General features: G+C 40.4%; 1 protein-coding gene and 1 long non-coding RNA gene across 3 annotated transcripts in view; one reads left to right on the forward strand and one right to left on the reverse strand.

The window, feature by feature from the left end:
• LOC109965837 (uncharacterized) overlaps window positions 1–4,605 on the forward strand; it is a 39,761-nt gene extending 35,156 nt beyond the window's left edge. The window contains exon 4 of the long non-coding RNA XR_002275703.1: window positions 3,538–4,605. This is a non-coding gene — a long non-coding RNA (uncharacterized LOC109965837). The remainder of the gene's footprint in view (window positions 1–3,537) is intronic.
• The window catches only part of dachb (dachshund b), a 92,140-nt gene that overhangs the window by 5,164 nt on the left and 66,894 nt on the right, over window positions 1–20,082 (reverse strand). The window contains exons 3-12 of one of the 2 annotated variants that reach the window (XM_020610179.1): window positions 18,106–18,216; window positions 11,191–11,397; window positions 9,614–9,783; window positions 8,736–8,841; window positions 7,564–7,638; window positions 5,094–5,194; window positions 4,769–4,916; window positions 3,507–3,671; window positions 2,804–2,869; window positions 1,123–1,595 (exon numbers count right to left, since the gene is read on the reverse strand). In XM_020610179.1, the coding sequence (XP_020465835.1) occupies window positions 1,585–1,595; window positions 2,804–2,869; window positions 3,507–3,671; window positions 4,769–4,916; window positions 5,094–5,194; window positions 7,564–7,638; window positions 8,736–8,841; window positions 9,614–9,783; window positions 11,191–11,397; window positions 18,106–18,216 (1,160 nt within the window). In that variant the 3' untranslated portion in view covers window positions 1,123–1,584. Of the gene's footprint in view, window positions 1–1,122; window positions 1,596–2,803; window positions 2,870–3,506; window positions 3,672–4,768; window positions 4,917–5,093; window positions 5,195–7,563; window positions 7,639–8,735; window positions 8,842–9,613; window positions 9,784–11,190; window positions 11,398–18,105; window positions 18,217–20,082 lie in introns of those variants that run through there. The other variant, XM_020610178.1, reaches the window with a different exon arrangement.

Below are 20,082 nucleotides of genomic sequence, written 5' to 3' on the forward strand. Positions count from 1 at the left end.
GTTTCTTCTGTGTTCCTTTCCCCCATCATCTCCACATATCCAGTGTAGTCCTCCTATTGCTCTCCTCTTGCCTTCTTTCTTTCACCTTTCTCTCCATTTTTTGCTTTTCAAAATGTTCTGCTTCTCTTTTTAAAATTCTCTCCTGGTGCCCTGGTTGTCTTTAACGCCTTTCAGCTACTTTTCATCTTTTTCTCCTCATATTTCTCCTCTCCACCTTTTCTCTCCCACTTCAAGCACTGTTCATTTCCCCTTTCTTCTCCTCCCCCTTTTCCTGCTTTTTTTGCCTCCTCTTTGACTCCTCTCGCATTTCATTTCTTTATTCCCATCTTCATCATGTCTCCTCCTTTTATTTCCTCCCCGTCTTCTTTCCTCATTCTGTGCGTTCTCCTTTCTTCACCTGTTCCTCTCCTCTTTCTCTTCCTCATTCTTTTACTTTTGTGCTCCTCTCATCCATGCCTTTTCTCTCATCTCCTCGGGTTTCTCTTTTCTTCACATCCCCCTCTTGTCCTCTGCCCTGCTTTACCCATCTCCACTTTTCTAGTTCTCCTCAGCCCGTTATCTTCTTCTATGCTTTTTTACCTCCTTTTCCTCAGTATCTCCTCCTATTGCTCTTCTCAGTTTCTACCTCTTCATCTATAGCCCTTTCCCAGTATCTGCTTTCCTTCTATTTTCCAACCCTTCTCCCTTCATCTCAATCTTTTCATATCATGCTGCTCCTTTCCCACTTCTGCCTCCTTCCTTTCTTCAGTTTTGTTCCTCATCCTCCCATCACATCCTAGTCGTCGTCTTCTATGCTTTTTTACCTCCTTTTCCTCAGTATCTCCTCCTATTGCTCTTCTCAGTTTCTACCTCTTCATCTATAGCCCTTTCCCAGTATCTGCTTTCCTTCCATTTTCCAACCCTTCTCACCTTCTCTACATTATCTTCTCCCTTCATCTCAATCTTTTCATATCATGCTGCTCCTTTCCCACTTCTGCCTCCTTCCTTTCTTCAGTTTTGTTCCTCATCCTCCCATCACATCCTACATTCATGTCATTTTACTTTTTCCCCTCTCTCCTCTATTCCAGGGTTTTCTCTTCCTCACTTTCCTTCCTCTTTTCTGCATCCTCTTCTTTACATTCCAGGGTTTTCTCTTCCTCACTTCCTCTTTTCTGCATCCTCTTCTTTATGGCCAATTAGTCCGGTCTTCTTTGAACAGCAGAGAGAACCCAATCTTTTATTCTTTTCAACCCCCTCCACCACAAACCTCCTTCTTCCCCTTTCTCTCTTCCTTCTTGTTTTCCTCTCTTCCTTCTTTCTCTCCCTCTTTGATTGTAATGCGATGTCTTTCTTTGTATTCAGCAGTTTTTGCCTCACTCGTTAATTAAGAGTGTGGAAGGTGAGAGAGGCAGGGGAGAAGTGTGTAACTAAACCACAGTAGGTGCAAAATGCTTTTATGGCAGGAGGGATGAGTGTGTGTTTGTCAGTGTGTGTGCACAAGGCAGCAAAGGGGTCCTACTGGGCCAATCAACATTAATGAAATCAGGTGGGTCCATGTGTGCGTGCGTGTTTGTCGGAGTGCTTGGCTTGCAGAAGAGAGGGGATCTAAAAGGGGTCTAAAGAGGAGAGAGAGCTAATTAGAGTTTCCTGTCTCACCAGAGTGTGGTTCAAATACGCACTCACTAAAATGCACAACTACAGGTATAGTGTGCACACACGTTGGCACACACAGGGAGTGTATGTGTGCCTTAGATATTCATTTATACACACGCAGAGTTTCAAGTGAAGGTTTTCAATGTCAGGGAGGACTGAGCACAGCTGGTGGAAAGAGGATGACACATGCATACTAACACGCACACATCTATACTGGACTTGCGAGGACCCTCTCTGGCATCATGCACTCCCCCTAGTCCATAACTCCAACCTAAGCCTAACTCAGATTTCCTAAAAACTTCAATCAGCCATTTTGAAGAAGCGAGGAGCACACAAAATGTATTTGCTTTCTTAATATCTTATTTTTTAGTCACTCTCCAAACTGTCCTCAATTTGCAACTACATTCACCAGCCACTTTATTAGGTACACCTATAGAATTGTGTGCAATTCAGCCCAACACTTCTGCCTTAACATCTGTGATTATGAAGCTCAGTATGTTTCAGTTTTTGGTGAAATTGTTCCTAATAGTCTGACCCTCATGTGTATATAACCAGGGAGAACGAAGATATAGACACTTCAGAATCTAATGTAGTCCTGGACAACACCAGCTTTAACCATCACCTCAATAATAAACATATAATTGAATTTATACATTTATGACAATTTGAACAAAAACTGAAAGAGGACATTCAGAGAGCAAGCATTGGATATTTAAAGTGCCTGAATTAGAAACTCTGTTCTCGAGTTTGAGAAACTGTTTACCTATCTTCCAAACTTAACAGTAATGTTAAGGGACGGCACAATAAACCTCAAGCCTTAAACCAAGTCTTAACCCTCAAACAGCCCTCACAACGATGGATTCATAAACTAAAATTTGTCCACACAACCACACGTGTGTGTCTGATAAGGTTTACATCAAAGGGAGGCCATGGTGTCTGTTTAATGTCTCCACTAATCTAGCCTGGGCCCCACCACACACATATGCCCACCACATGTGTGTACCTAAGCACTTCTGCCTTTGAACACACCTGTGTACAGTGCCATCTATTAATGTGTGGTGTGAGTGTATCAGCATGACTCTGCATGCATGAGTGTGTATCTGACTGTGTGCCTGTGTATTTCATGTTTCTTTTTTTAATTGTTTAAGTGTGTGTGTGTGTTTTCAAGTACCTTGTACAGCGCCGCTGTCTTGCTGGTTTCCATTAAGTTCAGGTTTATCCTCGGCTATAGCAGCGTCTGGTATTAAACAAAGACAAGACAGCCCCAGTGGGTCAGCTAATAAAAAAACAAACAGTACCTTGTAACTGTGTGTAGGTAAAAACAAGCCAGACTTACAAAGAAAACCAAACCACAACCAAAAACATTTGTCCAGTGAATTACATTTTTGGATGTTTTTTTCAGAGTGCTTTAACTGCTCTCTCAAACTGTTTTGATATTGGGGGGAAATTTGTTCACTACTTCCTCAACAGCCAGAGCTGTTTTGTAAAACCTAAACTCTGTTATTATTGTCATTATTGTCAACAATAATGATTATTACAGTTTCTTAAAAGTGATACCAAAGTATTCAGAGGAAAACTCAAGGTTTGAACTGTGGCTTTAAAATGTTTGTAAATGGTCTTATTCATCTCATTATTCACCCGATTCGCATTCCCAAACGCTCACACATTCACACACTGGTAGCAACTGGGGGTTCAGCATGTAACCCTTTCTCCATCGCATGTATCAGCGTGCTGGTTTCAGGTAGCATTTCACTAAGCAACATACTATAGGAAGGCATATTTTTCAGGAGGTCAGAAACAAGGCAGAAGAGCATAGGGACAGAAAAGCAGACAAAAACAAGCCCTGAAATAAGCCAGCTAACATCCCATTTTACCGTTCTTGGTGGTGGTGTTGGCGGTGTGCAGCGGCTCCGGGGAGGGTGAAGCTGAATGTTTAAGAGCATCCTCCACTCGCTCCCTCCTCTTTGACTCAAACTCCAGCGCCTCCTGCAGCTTCCGCTTGGCCTTCTTCTCCTTCTTCAGACGCTTCTGGATGGAGGCTAAGGAATCAAGAAAATGACAACTTCCACCTTATGTATGACATTGCTTTTCAGTGTGCCAGTCTTGACTTTGTGTTGAATAGGTAGCAAAACCTTGAATAAATGTTTTCACTTATGGATTATTTACTGTAATAATGAGCAACAAAGGCCATTTTTAATGAATTCTACAACACAAAGTGTGCAAAGCACATGGTACCTTTTGGGTGAACCCATTTTCTGCGCTACCACTTTGGTTTACATTACTCCATCTCCCAGAATGCCTTTCCTCATGTCAGTTCACATGTAGATGGAGATAGTAAATAAATGGCATGTGCAAAAAATGTTTCTATTTAGGTAATCAGTTTCTTAAACAAGGAGTTAATAAGGAGTGCAGCCAAGTTAGCTAAAGAAAGCCGTATGTGCGTCTCAGTTTTACACAAAATAATTTGACTCTTAATAATATGGGGCTTATTATTTCACAGAACTGGGTTAAAATATCTTTTTACAAGTCTTTTAAATGGCCACCCTGTCCAAAATTATCTAGATCTGCCCAAGTGACAAGAACATATTGCTGAGCATTAAAATCAATAAAAGACAGCTCCAAGATTCTCAGAATAATGAGACAGGCAGCACAGTTGTATTTAATGCTTTTAGGCTATTTTTTTTTTTATCCTAGCTGTCCTAGAGCATTGTTGTCTTCTTATTGTCATTCTGGGCAGCAATTTGCAAAGTACTGTCACAGGTAGTTGTGTTCTCAATGTCATGGGTCCCCTACCTCCCGACCACTGGGGGAGGTATTGAGCAGATTGCTGCACCAGAATAAAGGGAACACAGTAAGGAGCCAGGGCTAGCTTCTTTTATAACGCACACTAGGTGAAGAAAAAAAGGTTGCTGAAAATGCCAATACCAAAAATGACCGAACTTATCCTTTAAAACATCATCTACCATAAATTTGTCCCTGTGTATTTGTTGTCTGTCCATGCAAAATGGCTCTATATTTCATTTCGTTTTGGCATTAATTGTGTGTTTCTGCTAAACATAAGTATTTGGCTAAACAAGTTTGTGGTAGAACAAATGTAATTTCTTGGAAATAAGGGTTTAAGAGTTGGGTTGTCTACCTCTGCTTTGAAGTTCAGAGGTGAGCTGTCGTTCCAGACTCTCCCTCATCTCCCTTTCCCTGTAGAGCTCCATCTTCAGCTCTCTCTTCTCTGCCTGGATCTGTTTGTCCTGGGCCCGGGCGTTCTCCACCGCTACCTTCAACAGCCCCTTAGGGGAGATACAGACAGCGTTCACTGATTAGAGGCATGATCAAACAACAGTTTTATAACTCTTATTGTACAAAAATCACCTTTTAAAGAGTCATGTGATACAAATTTAGATTTTTTTTTTCTCGAAATGACAAACAGCACAAACGGTTTTGAATGGCAAGACACACGGTCATACCTGTATGTTGGTGAGCAGGGTCTCCACAGAAGACAGGCCGTCAGCGAATAGGAATGGAGCAGGAAAGCCGGGGGGCAGGGCTTGTCCCAGCGAAGACTCTTCTATGAAGAACGGTTAATAGAAGGCAAAATTTTGAATTCTGTCTTTTTTTTTTAAACATCATTTAACTTGTTTTTTGTTGTTTGTTTGAGAAGTCTTCTTAAAATCCCCACTTCTATAAAATACTACTTTGGCATTTTGGGACATTTGTTTTCCCCTCACATACAGTATCTGTAATCCACATGTGAAGGTTCAGTCAGTACATGATTAACTTAGCATAAAGACTTAAAGTACAGCATAAAGATTGGCCTGGTTCTGTCTAAGAGTTTAAAAAAATTCTAATTAACACCCTATCTTGTTTGTTTAGACAAGATGTGCCAAATAGGCTGCAGTTGTACACAACATTGAATTTATACTTGGCTGTAATGCAGCGATTTCATCTTTATACTGTCTCCAAGCTGAAGCTTCATGTTTAGTGCTTTATAAATAGTGCTAAGACCCAAAAACACTCGTCTTTTTTTTAAAGACTACTACTAAGAAACACAGGTTTGGAAGATGGAGGGTTTCTACCAGCGATCCGTTGTCATGGGCTTCAAGTTATTTTTATGAAATGTTGATGTTTATGAAGGTATAAAAAGCAATGAAGCAGCATCAAAGAAATCAATTACACCAAACACACACACACATACACAGACGTCGTTAGTATTCAGACAATCATGTGGGGTACTAATTGGCAAGGATTAAAGACATCCTTGATTTGTGTATGTATGTGTTCATTGCAAGTGCGTCACAGTGTCTGCTCAGCCCTTAATGCCTAACACACTGACAACTGGGTTAACTCTGCTGTGAAATTAACGCTGATTAAGATGCACTCTAACTCACACACACCATCTCTATCCCCTATCTGCCATTACATCCATATGGTCCTTCACTCTGCCTTTCCTCATTCTCTCATCTTTCATTATCCCTTTTTTCTTCACTTCCACACTTGTTTTTCATCAGCATCTATTTGTTTATCTCACTCATTGTAGTACTCTGTCCATCTCTTTTTTTTACTGCTTCTTTTTCCATCCTTTCTTCTTTCTCTTGCCCCATTTCTGTCTCAGTCGCTTTCACCTAGGCCACCTTTGATTCCCATTTCTTAAAATTTTACCCCACCCATCATCTATTCTTAATCTCTTTCTATAGTGAAAATTTTCAGGAGCACACTTAACTCACCGTCACTACTACGCTTGAACCTGATTTAATTAGCATCAACAACGACTAACAGTGCTAGATGCCCCTGTGGAAAGTCTCTGAAATTCTTCCAGCTATTAAAGTCCTTTGTTAAAAAGTGGGCACACGTTAGTCACAAGCAGCAGATGCCAACCTAGACATTGGGACAAATTCCCACTTTTGGCACACACGCAAAGTTGTACACATGCTGCATTTTACATGCCGACCAGCATGCAAAAACAGACAAAACAGCTTTCAATTACTACTGTACATAAAAGTCAGAGTATATTGTTTTCCTTCACTGGCCAATGATGGGAGCATTTCCAACAAGTTACACTGAGAAAAATCAAATAAAGTGCAAGTGAAGTCTGCACATAAACCGAAATACACTGACATTTGTAAAATTATTAGTAACAAGTGCATTTAACAGTAGTGTAATTGTGACTAATTAAAAAAAATCCTTAACAGCTTCAGGGTGGAAAATAAAACTGTTTTCTTTTTCTGCATTGTCTTAGAAAATTGTTTAGAGTGAGGCAACCACATCCCAATATGAAATAAACTGCTGTGCAATCATTTTTAAAGATGCAGGCTCCTTTGAGAAGCATCAACTGATGATTTTTTTTTTTTTGGACCTTATTGATTTTAACAGAAGCCTTCCCTCCGCTGCTCCTGCTGATCTCTGCAGTGGAGCTTCAGGAGCATGAATGGAGTGGAAATGAAGGGAGAAGTGGAGAGGTGGTGGGAAGGATGGAGGGTGAAGAATAAGATGAAAATGCAATGTGTTATAAGCATGAAAAATACAGAAAGGAAAAAAGAGTGTGATGGAAGGAGGAGAGGCCCCGCATGCTTTTAGTGTGTGACCTCTTGACCCCTTTTAGCCATGCCTCCTCCACTTAGCTTCACTTGCTCACTCCTCCCCCTCCATCTGTCGCTCTCTCGCCCTCCTTCATTTCTTTGATTGATGGCTTAGAGACAGGTGATCAATAGGAGCGACTGAACATCCTGACTTCTCTGTTTGTGTGTGTGACCATGTATTTATCTTTGTGTGTGTGGTTTCAGTCAGTGTCTTCATAAGTGTGTGTGCGTGGGTGTAAATACAGTAGATGAGGAAAACCCTCCTAAGTGAGGACAATTTCTCAGTTGTCAAAAGAAAATGGGTAAGGGTTTAGATTAAGTCCTCACTTGTGTGTGTGTGTGTGTGTGTGTGTGGCCTAACCTTTGTCCTTTGTTATTTTCTTGATGGGTACCACAGGGTTGGTCAGCGCAACGTCGGCATCAGCTGACACCAGTCCTGTTGAAAGAAAAGGCACAGTGAGCTTGTGTGTGTGTTTATGCATGAACACACAGTACACTTGCATATATGCACTGATGGGTGGATATCTGTGTGAAAAATATCTATGATTGTATGTACAGTATGCACTGTATATACACGTCTGTGCACATTCAAATGTGTGGTCTTACATGTATGCATATACAGTGCATACAGAGTGGAGATCTGTATATGTAGGGCTACTGCACGGTGTATACCCACGCCTGGGCAGGAGTGTTTACCACATACCTACCTAAAAATAGCTACAGACACATACTAGTGCACATCTTGCCGAGTAAGGCTGCAGTCAGTCATGCTACAGTCTTTCATGTACAGTAATATGTGGTGTTTACTGCAAAGAGAACTTCAGCCTTCAGGGGCGTGTATCCCCACAGGCAACATAAGTACCCTGACAAAACTCCACCAAGCCTGGGGAGAGGGGCTGCCTGAAAGAAACCCAGGGAACAAATGTCCCTGTCATTCTTGTTCCATATCCTGCATGCTTCAAAGTTCACACAAATACAAAAAGTCTGCCAACGATTACACAATTACTGCTGCTAGCTGAGAGGAGATGAATCCCCTGAGGGAGACAATGCAGCGGACATAACATTAGACAATGGCATTACACTGGCAGTCTTATCCTTGGCTGTGGAATCTATAAGAGCGCATGATATTTCAATCAGCTTTGAAATCTTTTGCATGTAAAATCATAATCTATTATACTTGAGCAAATGTACTTAGTTACATTCAGCATGACACTCTTTTCCACCAAAGTCACAGTCGAGTGAAGCATCCCAGTATACCCACCTACCAAGACACCACTACACCACTGTACAGAAATTCAGGTTTGTGTATGCACAAGACAAATTAAAGGAAAAACTTTATTATATGTTTCTATCTGTATCTAATGAATCAACTTATTGACCTGTGTATGTGCATGTACACTAAGTGCACCGATATGAGAGCTGCCACCTACGATTATTTTCATGATTGTTGCCGCTCTGATTTACATTTCTGTTTTCCTTTTTCTCCATATTTTAATCTGTATATATGTATGTACTGTAGTTTGCTGTGCGTACCCAGTCTTTCAGGCGAGCTGGAGGCTGAGCTGCTGGGCTGTGACTGCAGAGGAGTGTTGGTCTCATCAACAGACGGAGAAAGAGAGGGACTGTCACACACTCTCTCCTGAAGACAGAGAAAGGATGAATGAGTAAGACGCGAGTGAAACATTCAAGGCCTGTTTGAACTGTGGTTACCAGCCGCGATCACTGATAGAGACACAAGAAACCACCAGGTTTGAGGTGTAGCAGCAAGTTAAAAACAAAAACAACACTGAAATGGCATCATAATAATTTCAAAATAAACAAATAAAATCAAACTGATATCCATTTTTACCCTGGACTGTTATTTTTACCTCATTTTAAAGTATATTCAGTGCTCTGAACATCACACTATTTGTTAAAAAAGGACAGATTGGTGATTTTGCATCAGTACAGTCTAAACAATTTCCCATTTCCACCATCTGATATAAAATGTTATAGGGTTAACAGAAAATGTGAGGGGGGCTATACTGGCTGAAGGAATCACTGATTAGAGATGCTTCCTACATTAAAGGAAGAAATCACTAAGCTAAATTTTCTCAATACTAAATTGAATTTAACCAGCTGCTGTAATGCAGTTCTGTCAGTTTCTTAGTTAGAACTTAAAATAAAAAAAAAAACAAGGACAGTATTGAAGATGCTACTTGAACTGATAAACTGGAAGACCCAATCAAAAAAAAGACATTGATCCTGGCCCTAGTAATTATTGGTGACCTTTATTCACACATATAAAAAAAACCTAACTTATTCCTTGAAGAACCATTACATGGACATGTGAAGTTCCTCAGGGAACCTACTGGGGTCTTCAATTTAAAAAGCATTTTAAAGGCATTTTTCCTCAAGTGTGTGTCTATTACCTTAATGACAGGTGCGCGTTGTACATGAGTGTGTATCTGCTGGGCTGCAGCTGCCATGTTGGCGATGGTACTGAGATGATTCATCTGTGACATCGCCATGGCTACAGAGGCGGGAGGCAAACCCATGGGCAGCAGAGGGTGGGGCATCATCATGAACGGCAGGTCCAACCCTGAGATGGAGAGAGGGAGAGATTTGAAATGCTAGTTCAACTACTGTTGCAGTCGTGTTAATTATATATTTTGCTTTACAGTGTGTTTTATGTGCCTTGACTTTGTACTACAACATCAGCTCAAGCATATTCTCAAATGCCCTTTTTTATTTTTATTACTTTTCCCTATCTGAGAAAGTCAAACTGTGGATGACAGAAGACAGTAGGCAAGAAAAGAACTGAATTACATTGTGTCTGTGAACTTGTACTGAACTTAACCTTGAGGGGAGAGAGAGGGAGAGGTGTCAAATGTCTCACTAATAAAAGTTGACAAACCAGAGGGGGAGAAAGAAAGAAGAGGAAAATATAGAGGTCAAAGGGCTAAGACATGATGAGGCAAAAGAAAAGGGAAGTCAGTTTTTGTTATTTTGCTTTCCCTCACTGGGTATCATCACTGATTTTTATTTTGTATTCTTTTATCTTCTTCTGTTGCTCTTTTGTACTTTCCTGTACCTCTTTCATTCCTAGTTTGTTTCTCCCCACTTTTTTCTGTAATTTCTTCTGCCTTTTTTCTCCATTGTTCCATTTCTGTAGCCCTCCATTTTCTTACTTTCCTTGTATTTCATCTTTCTCCCTCCTGCCATTTTTCCACACCCCTTCCTTTATCCTCTCTCACTTGGCCTTTTGTCCTTTATCTAATTTCCCCCTTTTTGTTCTTCATCCTCCTCCTCCTTCACAACACCAGTGCTCACTGCATTTGTGAGGCTGTTCCATTAGCTCTAATTCATCCTTTAACCTCAAACCTTGCCAATAGCATATCCTTGACCTTTGACCGCTGACCTCGCACCCCTTAGACCCTAAAATAGCCCCTATTTTCAAAGGTGAGCTCCCATAAGATATACACTCTGGACAGGTATCGCCTCGACTGTCAAGCACACATGCACAAACAGACACACACAAGATGCAGTGGCTGCTTTCATTGTACGTCCAATAAAATAATAACATTGACTGCTGTTGTTGCTGTGACGACTGAAGTGATAGAATAATCAATGTGAGTGTTTGCTGCCTCTCGCTGCCCCATGTCTGTGCAAAAACATGACTTCTGCAATAAGAAAAAGAGGATATGTTGCTTGGAAGGCTATATATGTGCAGTGCGTGTGTGTGGGGGTTGGGGGGGGGGAGGCAGCGTGAGTCATTTAGTAGAGTGTGTACTGATTAATCCTGTCAGAGTGTTAATATTGGAGATGGGAACAGATTAAATAGTGTACATTAACAAATATTGCCACCCTTTTAAACACACACACCCTGTGTGTGCATTTCTACCCTTTTTTGTGCAAGTTGTGTACATGTGTTTTCACTTTGGATATACAGTACATCTCTCTTTGTGTGCGTGTGAGTGTGTGTGTGTGTGTGTGTGTGTGTACTCACTGTTAGCCAGTAGCTGCTGCTGCTGCTGCTGGAGTTGCTGTTGATTGACAGTTCCTATGGTTGGCCCCCTCCCACATGCTCCTCCTCCTGCTGCACCTCCAGCTCCTCCCCCCACTGCTGGTGCCCCTCCACCTCCTGGTCCACCACTGTGAGCTGCAGAAGGAGGGCTGGTCAGACGCTCCTTATCCCAGGAACACTCGCTCCCTCCTGAGTAGAGATGCAGACATGCAAGAGGCCTGGATGTTCAGTCAGACTTCAAACAGGTGAAAAGCCTGAGTGACAAATACTAAAAACATGACTTCCCCATGTCATAGTATATTTGACAGTTTGCTGAAGCCCACCGCCCATAGTTGATGAGATACAGTAAAAATTAAAAGTGCCCACTTCATTCAGAACACTTGTACAATCAAGTCCAACAGCAGCTCTGTCATAATTTCTACCTTTATGAAACAGACAATGGTCTGTTTATCATGGCATTGTCAGAAATATGTAAACTGAGGTCATTATTAATGGTGGTGGTGTGCTGGATATATTTTATTTAGTTCATAACCTTCTGTCTTATATAGATGAAGGCGACAGAATACTAGAAAGCTCTGAATATAATCATCTAGTACAACACCACCATTACCTGTGAACTCACTGCTAAAACATATCATTTAATTAACACCTCTATGACAGTGTCAACAAAACTAAACATTATAGACATCATAAAAGTAACTTTTATGGCAAAACAGTTTTATCGGACTGGAATAGACTGAAGAGTTGTACCTAATGGTGGCCACCGAGTGTACATAAAGAGTTTGATTAAATAAAGTATTTAATGTGACTTAGGCATTTCAGAGTAATTAATAACTGCTATATATTGTCAGTTAACACAACCTTATAGTGTATGATAATGATCATCGCCACCATTATATGATTATTAAAAATGTTTGTTGACAAACAGCCACTTTGTCTCTTCACACCTTCATTCCTCTACTGTCGCTCACCCTGTCTGTGTGTAACGCTGCCTCTCTCGTCCTCCACATCTCTCTCTCTGCTCCCCCGTTCCCTCTTTCATCCATCTTCATCTCCCTCCATTAGTTTGAATTAGCAACCGTCTCTCTCTATTATTGCCTACTGAATTCCCTGTGCTGTGTGTGTGTGTCTGTGTGTGCGTAGATGACAGCTGGGCCTCATCCCCTCTGCCATTTACACCGGGGAAGAAAAGAAGTATAAACAGATGGGCAGATGTTCTCTTTCACACACACACACACACACACACAGTTCTCATTTTTTCCTTGGCCTTGTCCTCTCCTTCCCTACTTTCTTTTCTCACTTTCACTTTTTTGGCTTCTTTGTGTTTTCTGCTAGCGTTCTATCTATGCCCGTCTTCCTCTCTTCTGTCCTTCAGTTGCTTTTTCTCTCAAACTTGCAGCTTTTTCATTTAGGGCTGCAACTAATGACTATTTCTATTATCAGTTAATCTGCTGATTATCATTATTATTTTTATTAATCAATGAATTTGGTCGATAATATGTGAAAGAAGTTTTAAAAGCCTGTCATAGTTTCCCGGAAGAGAAAGCAACATCTCCTGGACCCCATCCCGACCAGGCTGCTCAAAGACGTCTTTACCCTAATCAACACATCCATACTAGATCTGATTAACCTCTCTCTATTAACAGGTTATGTTCCACAGGCTTTTAAACTTGCAGTAATTAAACCTCTACTCAAAAAGCCTACTCTTGACCCAGGTGTCCTAGCTAATTATAGACCAATATCCAATCTCCCATTTATTTCCAAAATCCTTCAAAAAGCTGTTGCAAAGCAGTTATGTGACCACTTGCACAAGAATGATTTGTTTGAGGATTTTCAGCCAGGATTTAGAGTCCATCATAGTAGGTAGTGAAACCGCATTGGTGAAAGTCACCAATGATCTTCTCCTAGCCTCAGACAAAGGACTTGTCTCCATACTTGTCCTCTTAGATCTCAGTGCTGCTTTTGACACCACTGATCACAGCATCTTACTGCAGAGACTTGAACATGTTATTGGGATTAAAGGAACTGCGCTAAGTTGGTTCAAATCTTATTTATCAGAAAGATTTCAATTTGTTCATGTTAATGACGAATGTTCCACACAAACTGAAGTTAGTCACGGCGTTCCACAGGGCTCTGTGTTAGGTCCAATTCTCTTCACTTTATACATGCTCCCTTTAGGCAATATTATCAGGAAGCACAACATAAATTGCCATTGCTATGCAGATGATACTCAGTTATATTTATCTATGAAGCCAAATGAATCAGGTCAGCTGGTCAAACTTCAAGCATGTCTTAAAGACATAAAGGCCTGCATGACCTGCACCTTCTTACTTCTAAACTCTGACAAAACTGAAGTTATTGTACTTGGGCCTGAAAATCTTAGAAATCTGCTGTCTAATCATATAGTTACTTTAGATGACATAGCTCTTGCCTCCAGTACTACTGCGAGGAACCTTGGAGTCATCTTTGATCAGAATATGTCCTTTAAATCACACATAAACCAAGTCTCTAGATCTGCCTTCTTTCACCTGCGCAATATTGCAAAAATCAGGAGCATCCTGTCTCAAAGTGATGCTGAAAAACTGGTCCATGCATTTGTTACTTCCAGGCTGGACTACTGTAACTCTTTACTATCAGGATGTCCCAATAATTCCCTAAAAAGCCTCCAGTTAATCCAAAATGCTGCAGCCAGAGGACTGACAGGAACGAGCAAGAGAGATCATATCTCTCCCATATTAGCTTCTCTCCACTGGCTCCCTGTAAAAGTCAGAATAGAATTTAAAACTGTCGCCAAGTGCTTGCTCAAGGGGGATTTGTTGGGTTTTCCCTATGTAATAATATTGATAACAGTAAGGTCTAGACCTTACTTTGTAAAGTGTCCTGAGATGACTTTTGTTGTGATTTGGCGCTATACAAATAAAATTTGATTTGATTTGATCTACAAAAAGCTTGTTTTTACCAACCAACTCTCCAAAACCCAAAGATATTCAGCTGCAAATGTTTGGCATTTTTGCAGTGACTAAAATTAAATCAACTATCAAAGACTGTTGCAAATATTTTCTCTCTAATCGAGATTTCATTGCAGCTCTTCTCTCGGTTTATTTGGTTCTTTTGTCTTTCCATTTTGTACAAGTTTAAAAGATAGGTTCCAGTTTCTTTTTCAATAAGTGCGTTGGGGGCTAGTCATTCCTCCTGTCCACACCACCAGTGACTGAAGAGATTACTGGTGGTCCTCCATGTTTTAGATTTCAATTTAAGTGATGGGGGACAAAGTTGATATGAGTCATGCGTGAGTACAAGTGTTATTCATATTTTAAAATAATCATCTCTCTTCATCTCCTTTCAGTTTTGTTTCATTCTCTTTTCCCACATACTTGTCTTTCTTCTCTCTTGCTTGCTCTCTTCCTTCCTTCAAAAATAAAGGTATGGTTTCCATTGACTTATAAACCTGTCCCTGTATTTTTCCATCATTCCTTTCATTAATTCCTTGCACCAATCTCTGTTTTTGTCATTTAAAAAAAAAGGGGGGGGAAACTACACATATGACTGTCACCTCAAACAGGACAAATGCAAGTGATCAACTTTCACCCAGCAAACACGAAAACATCTTTTCTTCTACCTCCCTTTTTTCTCACACCCTAAATATCCTTTTCTCTCATTATTAGTCTTTTTGCCCTCTGTCCTTCCTCACTTTATTTTCTCTTTCATTTGAACACTCATTCCTCTGCTCCATTGTCCGCTGCAGTTTCCCAGGCCGGTGTGAATGTCTGTTACAAAGAAAATAGGGTGAAAAGAAGACTTTCTGCGAACTTTCAAAACAATAATCACTCTGAATAAAACAAAACAAGAGCAGGAGGAGGGAGAAGAAGAAGAGCAGGATGGAATAAATAAAAAACAACAAGGCAAAAGAGAATAAAAAGACAATAGAGGGAGAGTAACCCTATCAGCCCTTTTGCCAGGTCAGCTGAAGAAAAGGAAGAGATGGAAGAGGAGAAAAGAAAAATAGGAACAGGAGAGTCTGGGTGGAAACAAGAGGAAGGCTCGCAGACTTTTCTTTTCTCTTTGCTTTTTGTTTTCTGTCTTTTCAATAATTCAAAGAAGCAAACAGCAGATATGGAGTGGGACAAAGTGTGTGCGTGTGTGAAGTCATTGTTTTTATACATGTCACCTATGAAAAACACATAAGGTTCAAGCTTTATCCTGACCTGACAGAGGAATCTGGTTAATGATTCATACAGTTAAAACCACAATGTGTAGAGTGAGCGAACGGAAGAACTGAATTTTATTTAAGTGCCCTGCCATTTCCTGGTCCATCCCTCATGGGATTATAAGACACCTTTTCATCAAAGTTAATACACCAGTTTCTCTCCCACAAGGAAGCAATTTCCAACACACGTTAATTCAAATAATTATAAGTGGATACTGCAAGTCATTGCGATTATCATCGCCACCCACTCATTTCTCATTCAAGGTTCTCTTCCTGAGTGCCAATGCATTTCTTAACTGGGATACCAATTTAACTCTCCTTTTCAGCCATTTTAGAGGTTGTGAACCATTCATACCCATCATCTCAGTAATATCCTTTATATTAAAGCTGTGCACAAGAACAGCATTCTTGTTCCAAGAAGAAAAGACAATATACCAGCTCTAAAAAACGGTTTGTGAGCAGATGTAAAAGTGAAGGACTGTAGCAGTTTGATAATGGTTCAGTGGTGTTCACACAGATATTTACATCCCGTGACCTTAAATAGGAATCCAACGTACACTACGGTGTACTACATTACTCGGTCTGGAAGTTTCCTAAAATGTACTTTAGTAAGTAGTCACCTGCATAGAATATTGCCATCAAGCAACCGTTTCTGTGAGCCATTTAAATTGCGGGTTGGTTCTTATCATTTTATTCGCTCAGTGATGCTGCTGCTTTCCGGTCAGTACAAAACAAAGTGTTAAATAGAAAGAAAAGGTACTACAGTGCATTAATTTCGTGAGAAGTAAATGATGATTTTTTTGGTAGATATTTTGCATGTTGAGGGAACTTTTTTTTGCATTTCTAAAATAGTAAATAGTAGAGAGGGCAGGGACATGCAGCAAAGGTACTTGGTCTGTGCCATATACTGTAGATGCCACTAAAGATGCAGAGCGCTGTGGGCAGAACAACGCACAAACTTGCCTTTCACTCATATGGTGAAAACATAAAAGTGTGACTTTCATCACATAATGTTTACATTTGCTTTAACATCCTAACATAACTCATATTGGACACCCACACATTCATGTAACCAAGGTCTCTATCGTGTTTGCACTCTGAGATACACTGTATGTTGAAACTGAGCTCTGTGAAAGAGATGATACAGTATGTGACATAAGCCTGGGTTGAGTTTCATTACTAAATAATACTTTCTCCTCCTCTTTGGTTACTATGTGTGGCTTCTTCTTTCCTGCCTGCAGCCATCATCCTGTTTAACAGCTTGTGATGTGAAGTGAGGTGAGGTAAGAAAAGAAGACATTAAACAGAGGTAACTGATCTTCAGAGGAGGGGACTCAGGAAAGACGAGAAAGGTGGAGGTGTGAGAAGTTACAGTAAAAATGTAGGGGTGTAAAGATTAACCGATGTGTATCAGAAAACCAATACAAGAGTCAGAAATATGGCTGCATCAGTTCAAAATCACATACTTGAACCAAATTCTTTTAAAAAACTTTTAAAATTTTGGCAAGATTTTTCTCTTTGTGCTCCGGCCTCTAGTGTCTATGGGCGTACGTGTGACACACCATCTCCCGCTGGCGTTCAATCACATGCTTACTTCTAGTGACCCAGGCCCCTAAAAGCAAAACAAAAATGTTCCTACAAGGTAAAAACATGTTAGAGGCTACTGTGTTAAATACACCAGCTGGCCGAATGTTTTGGGATTACGTTTTGGAACTACCGTTCCCATAATGTCTGTGGAGATGCAAACAAGAATTATAAAGTTGTTATGGATTTACACAGCGGTGTAGTGGTTGAGCCTTGTTTACTGTAGACCATATTGACATATTTAAAGGATAAGGCCAGTCATTTTCTATATTAATGGTACTTTCAACAATCCTTGTACAGAGACTAAAGCCAACAATTGAATTGCCTCTACTCAGAGTTCACATCTGTCAAAGGCAGCACACACTGGGGCGGTGCATCGCGTTGCCTGTAATGCACACTGGGAGCAGCGCAAGTTCAGTGTGGGACTACCCAAATGGGTGAGTACTTCAGTATTTTTTTTCTTTTGACACATGTCAACACTGGGCATATAGGACAACATCATAGATGACGCATATATTTCTCTGCTGGTATGTGGGTTTGCACTGTACATAATGGGAGCAGTTGTTTTGACACACGTCACACACAGCCAATGTGCACTGCCCTCCAGTCTCCAACCTGGATTAGCTTACTTGTTTGTGCCATACTAGAGCTCTGCGAAAGCGTGAGGAGCTAGGGGACAGTAAACAAAGCAGAGAGCTCACACTGAAATATACATCTGACTCCTGTTACGTCAGACTTATGGCTGTTTGGAGTTTTTGTGGCAACATTGTTACATAATTAAGAAACAATGTACCCATGGATATAGAGACCTCTACTACTCAATTACTTTGATACTGAAGAAACTTAAAGATGTGATTGTGACTAACAGGCAAATTCTGAAATTTCAATTTTTAATCTGATTTCCTACGTTTCTTATGTGAAACCTTTACTGATAATGATTTTGATACTGTTCCTGTACTTCATACTGTGTACAGAAATAATTACCATAACTGGATTACAATGTTGACTTTAAATGTGCTGAGTAACACAATGGGGGACAGTGTGTGCCACTTCCATATATAAATGTGTTCCAGGTTCACTTTCCAATGTTCAAATGTGCATGTTACCTGTATTGGAGTGTAGGTCGTCGTTGTCAGACTCGTTGCCGTTCTGGAGACTCATCATCATCTTCATCTTCTGCAGCTTCTGGAGCTCGGCCATGGCTGCTGCCGTTAGGCCTGTGACACACACACAACCCATCATTTTCATCATTGTTATGACAAACACTTTCAGCAGCACACACACTCGCAGAGGTAAGACACCCGTAACTGTCCATCTATATCTGAATCAATAATATCAACTGCTCTAAAATCCAGTAACTTAACAGCTAACCAATCATGACTCTTGTTAACTCCTCACCTGATCAGGCACGGTCTGCCTTTGCCCATGATGCTTTGCAATGGACTATGGCACACATACTGACACTGACACCTGACTGTCGCAGTCAGATTTTTTTCAATTTGACAGTTTTGCTGAAGTGTTTCAGAGTGCGAGTGCTGGTTCTGATGCCTCCAGGCTGAGTATATTACCTGAGACACATGTAGAAAAACAATACACACCCCCACAGATAACACACCCCCACCACTTCTCGTACACACACACACAAAACTCATACACTCTTTTGTATGGACTAAGATCCCTGGCTCTGTGCAGTGACCTGGAACTGACTTCTATCCACAACAACCAACAGAGTGAGAGAGACGACCCTTTCCGTGTGTGTTTCTGTGCATGTTTTTTTCTATTGTGTAAATGCATTATTATGTGTCTGAATGTGCCTGTAAGCTTCTTTTTATTCATGCTGAACATGCATGTACAGTTCAGTTTGCTGTATAAAATGTCCGAGTGTGGGAATGCATGCATGCTTATCTGTGCATTCTTATGTTGTGTCCATCTCTCTGTGTGTGTGTGTGTGTGTGTGTGTGTGTAGGTCAGTTGGTTTTGCCTTGGTCACGGTTGACAGCTTTGGAGGAATGTCCATTACACTCACAGTACAGTTGTCTGCAAGGTATAAAGAAAACAAGATGGAGGGAGGGAAAAAGAGAGGGAGGGAGGGGGTTGTTGTGTTGTCTGAAATTTAATTTAAAGCAGAATGGATGGCTGGACTGTTGAAGTGGAAGGTGTGAGAGAGAAAAAGAGTTTTGTGTGCAGGTTAAACAGTTCCCCTGAACTACCAAGGTTCAAATCTTACACTTCCACATGTACTACACTAAGAAAAGTCTCCATTATGTATATGATTTTCATTTTTATCTTATTCTGAACTTTGTATCATTTTTTCTTGTAATTAATATCCAGCTCTTTCCAGGAAACTTTGAAGAAATCATTAGGAAAATATCAAACCTGTGAAATAAAGCATTTTCAACAATTCAGGTAGCTTTTTTCATAATGTAATATCCAAAAGGATAGACCACAAAAAACTAACCAAAAAAGGAATCAAAGTTTCACTGTGATATATTTGTTGATGAGGTCACCATGACAGAAAGAAAGAAAGAGGTCCAGTCAAAGAGCCTGAGGTGGTGTGACCAGACATATTGTCTGCTGTCCTGCTGAGAGAGTGGAGGAGGAAGAAATAGAGATAAATGATAGAGGAGCAGAGGCCAAAAAATAAGCAGAGAAGGAATAGAGTATCATAAAATGGTCAGATGTAAATGATAGGTGAAATAATTTGTAAGTTGGTAAAAAAGATGTTAAAATGTTTTTTTTTTTTAAGAAAAATAATTTTGCTGTTGACTCAAATTATGACCAACAACAGCTTAAAATGATTTAATTTTGTTTTACACAGCAAAAAAATAAAAATGGATTAAAGGTGAGGAGAGAGAAAAAATAAGAGGTCAAAGAAGTTGAAACGGGAAACTGTGGAAGAGGAAATGAGAGAATGAACAAAAGATTGATGTGAGAGAAATAAAACCAAGAACAGAGGAGACAAGTGGAAGATAAAGATGGAAGATATAAAGATGGAATGGCAGGAGAGGAAGAGAGAGGGGGGCCTGGAAATGGAAAAGAAGAAGGAGTGACATGAAGAAGTGGGATGGATGAAGGGGAAGAGA

Source organism: Monopterus albus, unplaced genomic scaffold (genome assembly GCF_001952655.1).
Source record: "Monopterus albus unplaced genomic scaffold, M_albus_1.0 scaffold104.1, whole genome shotgun sequence".
NCBI lineage: Eukaryota > Metazoa > Chordata > Actinopteri > Synbranchiformes > Synbranchidae > Monopterus > Monopterus albus.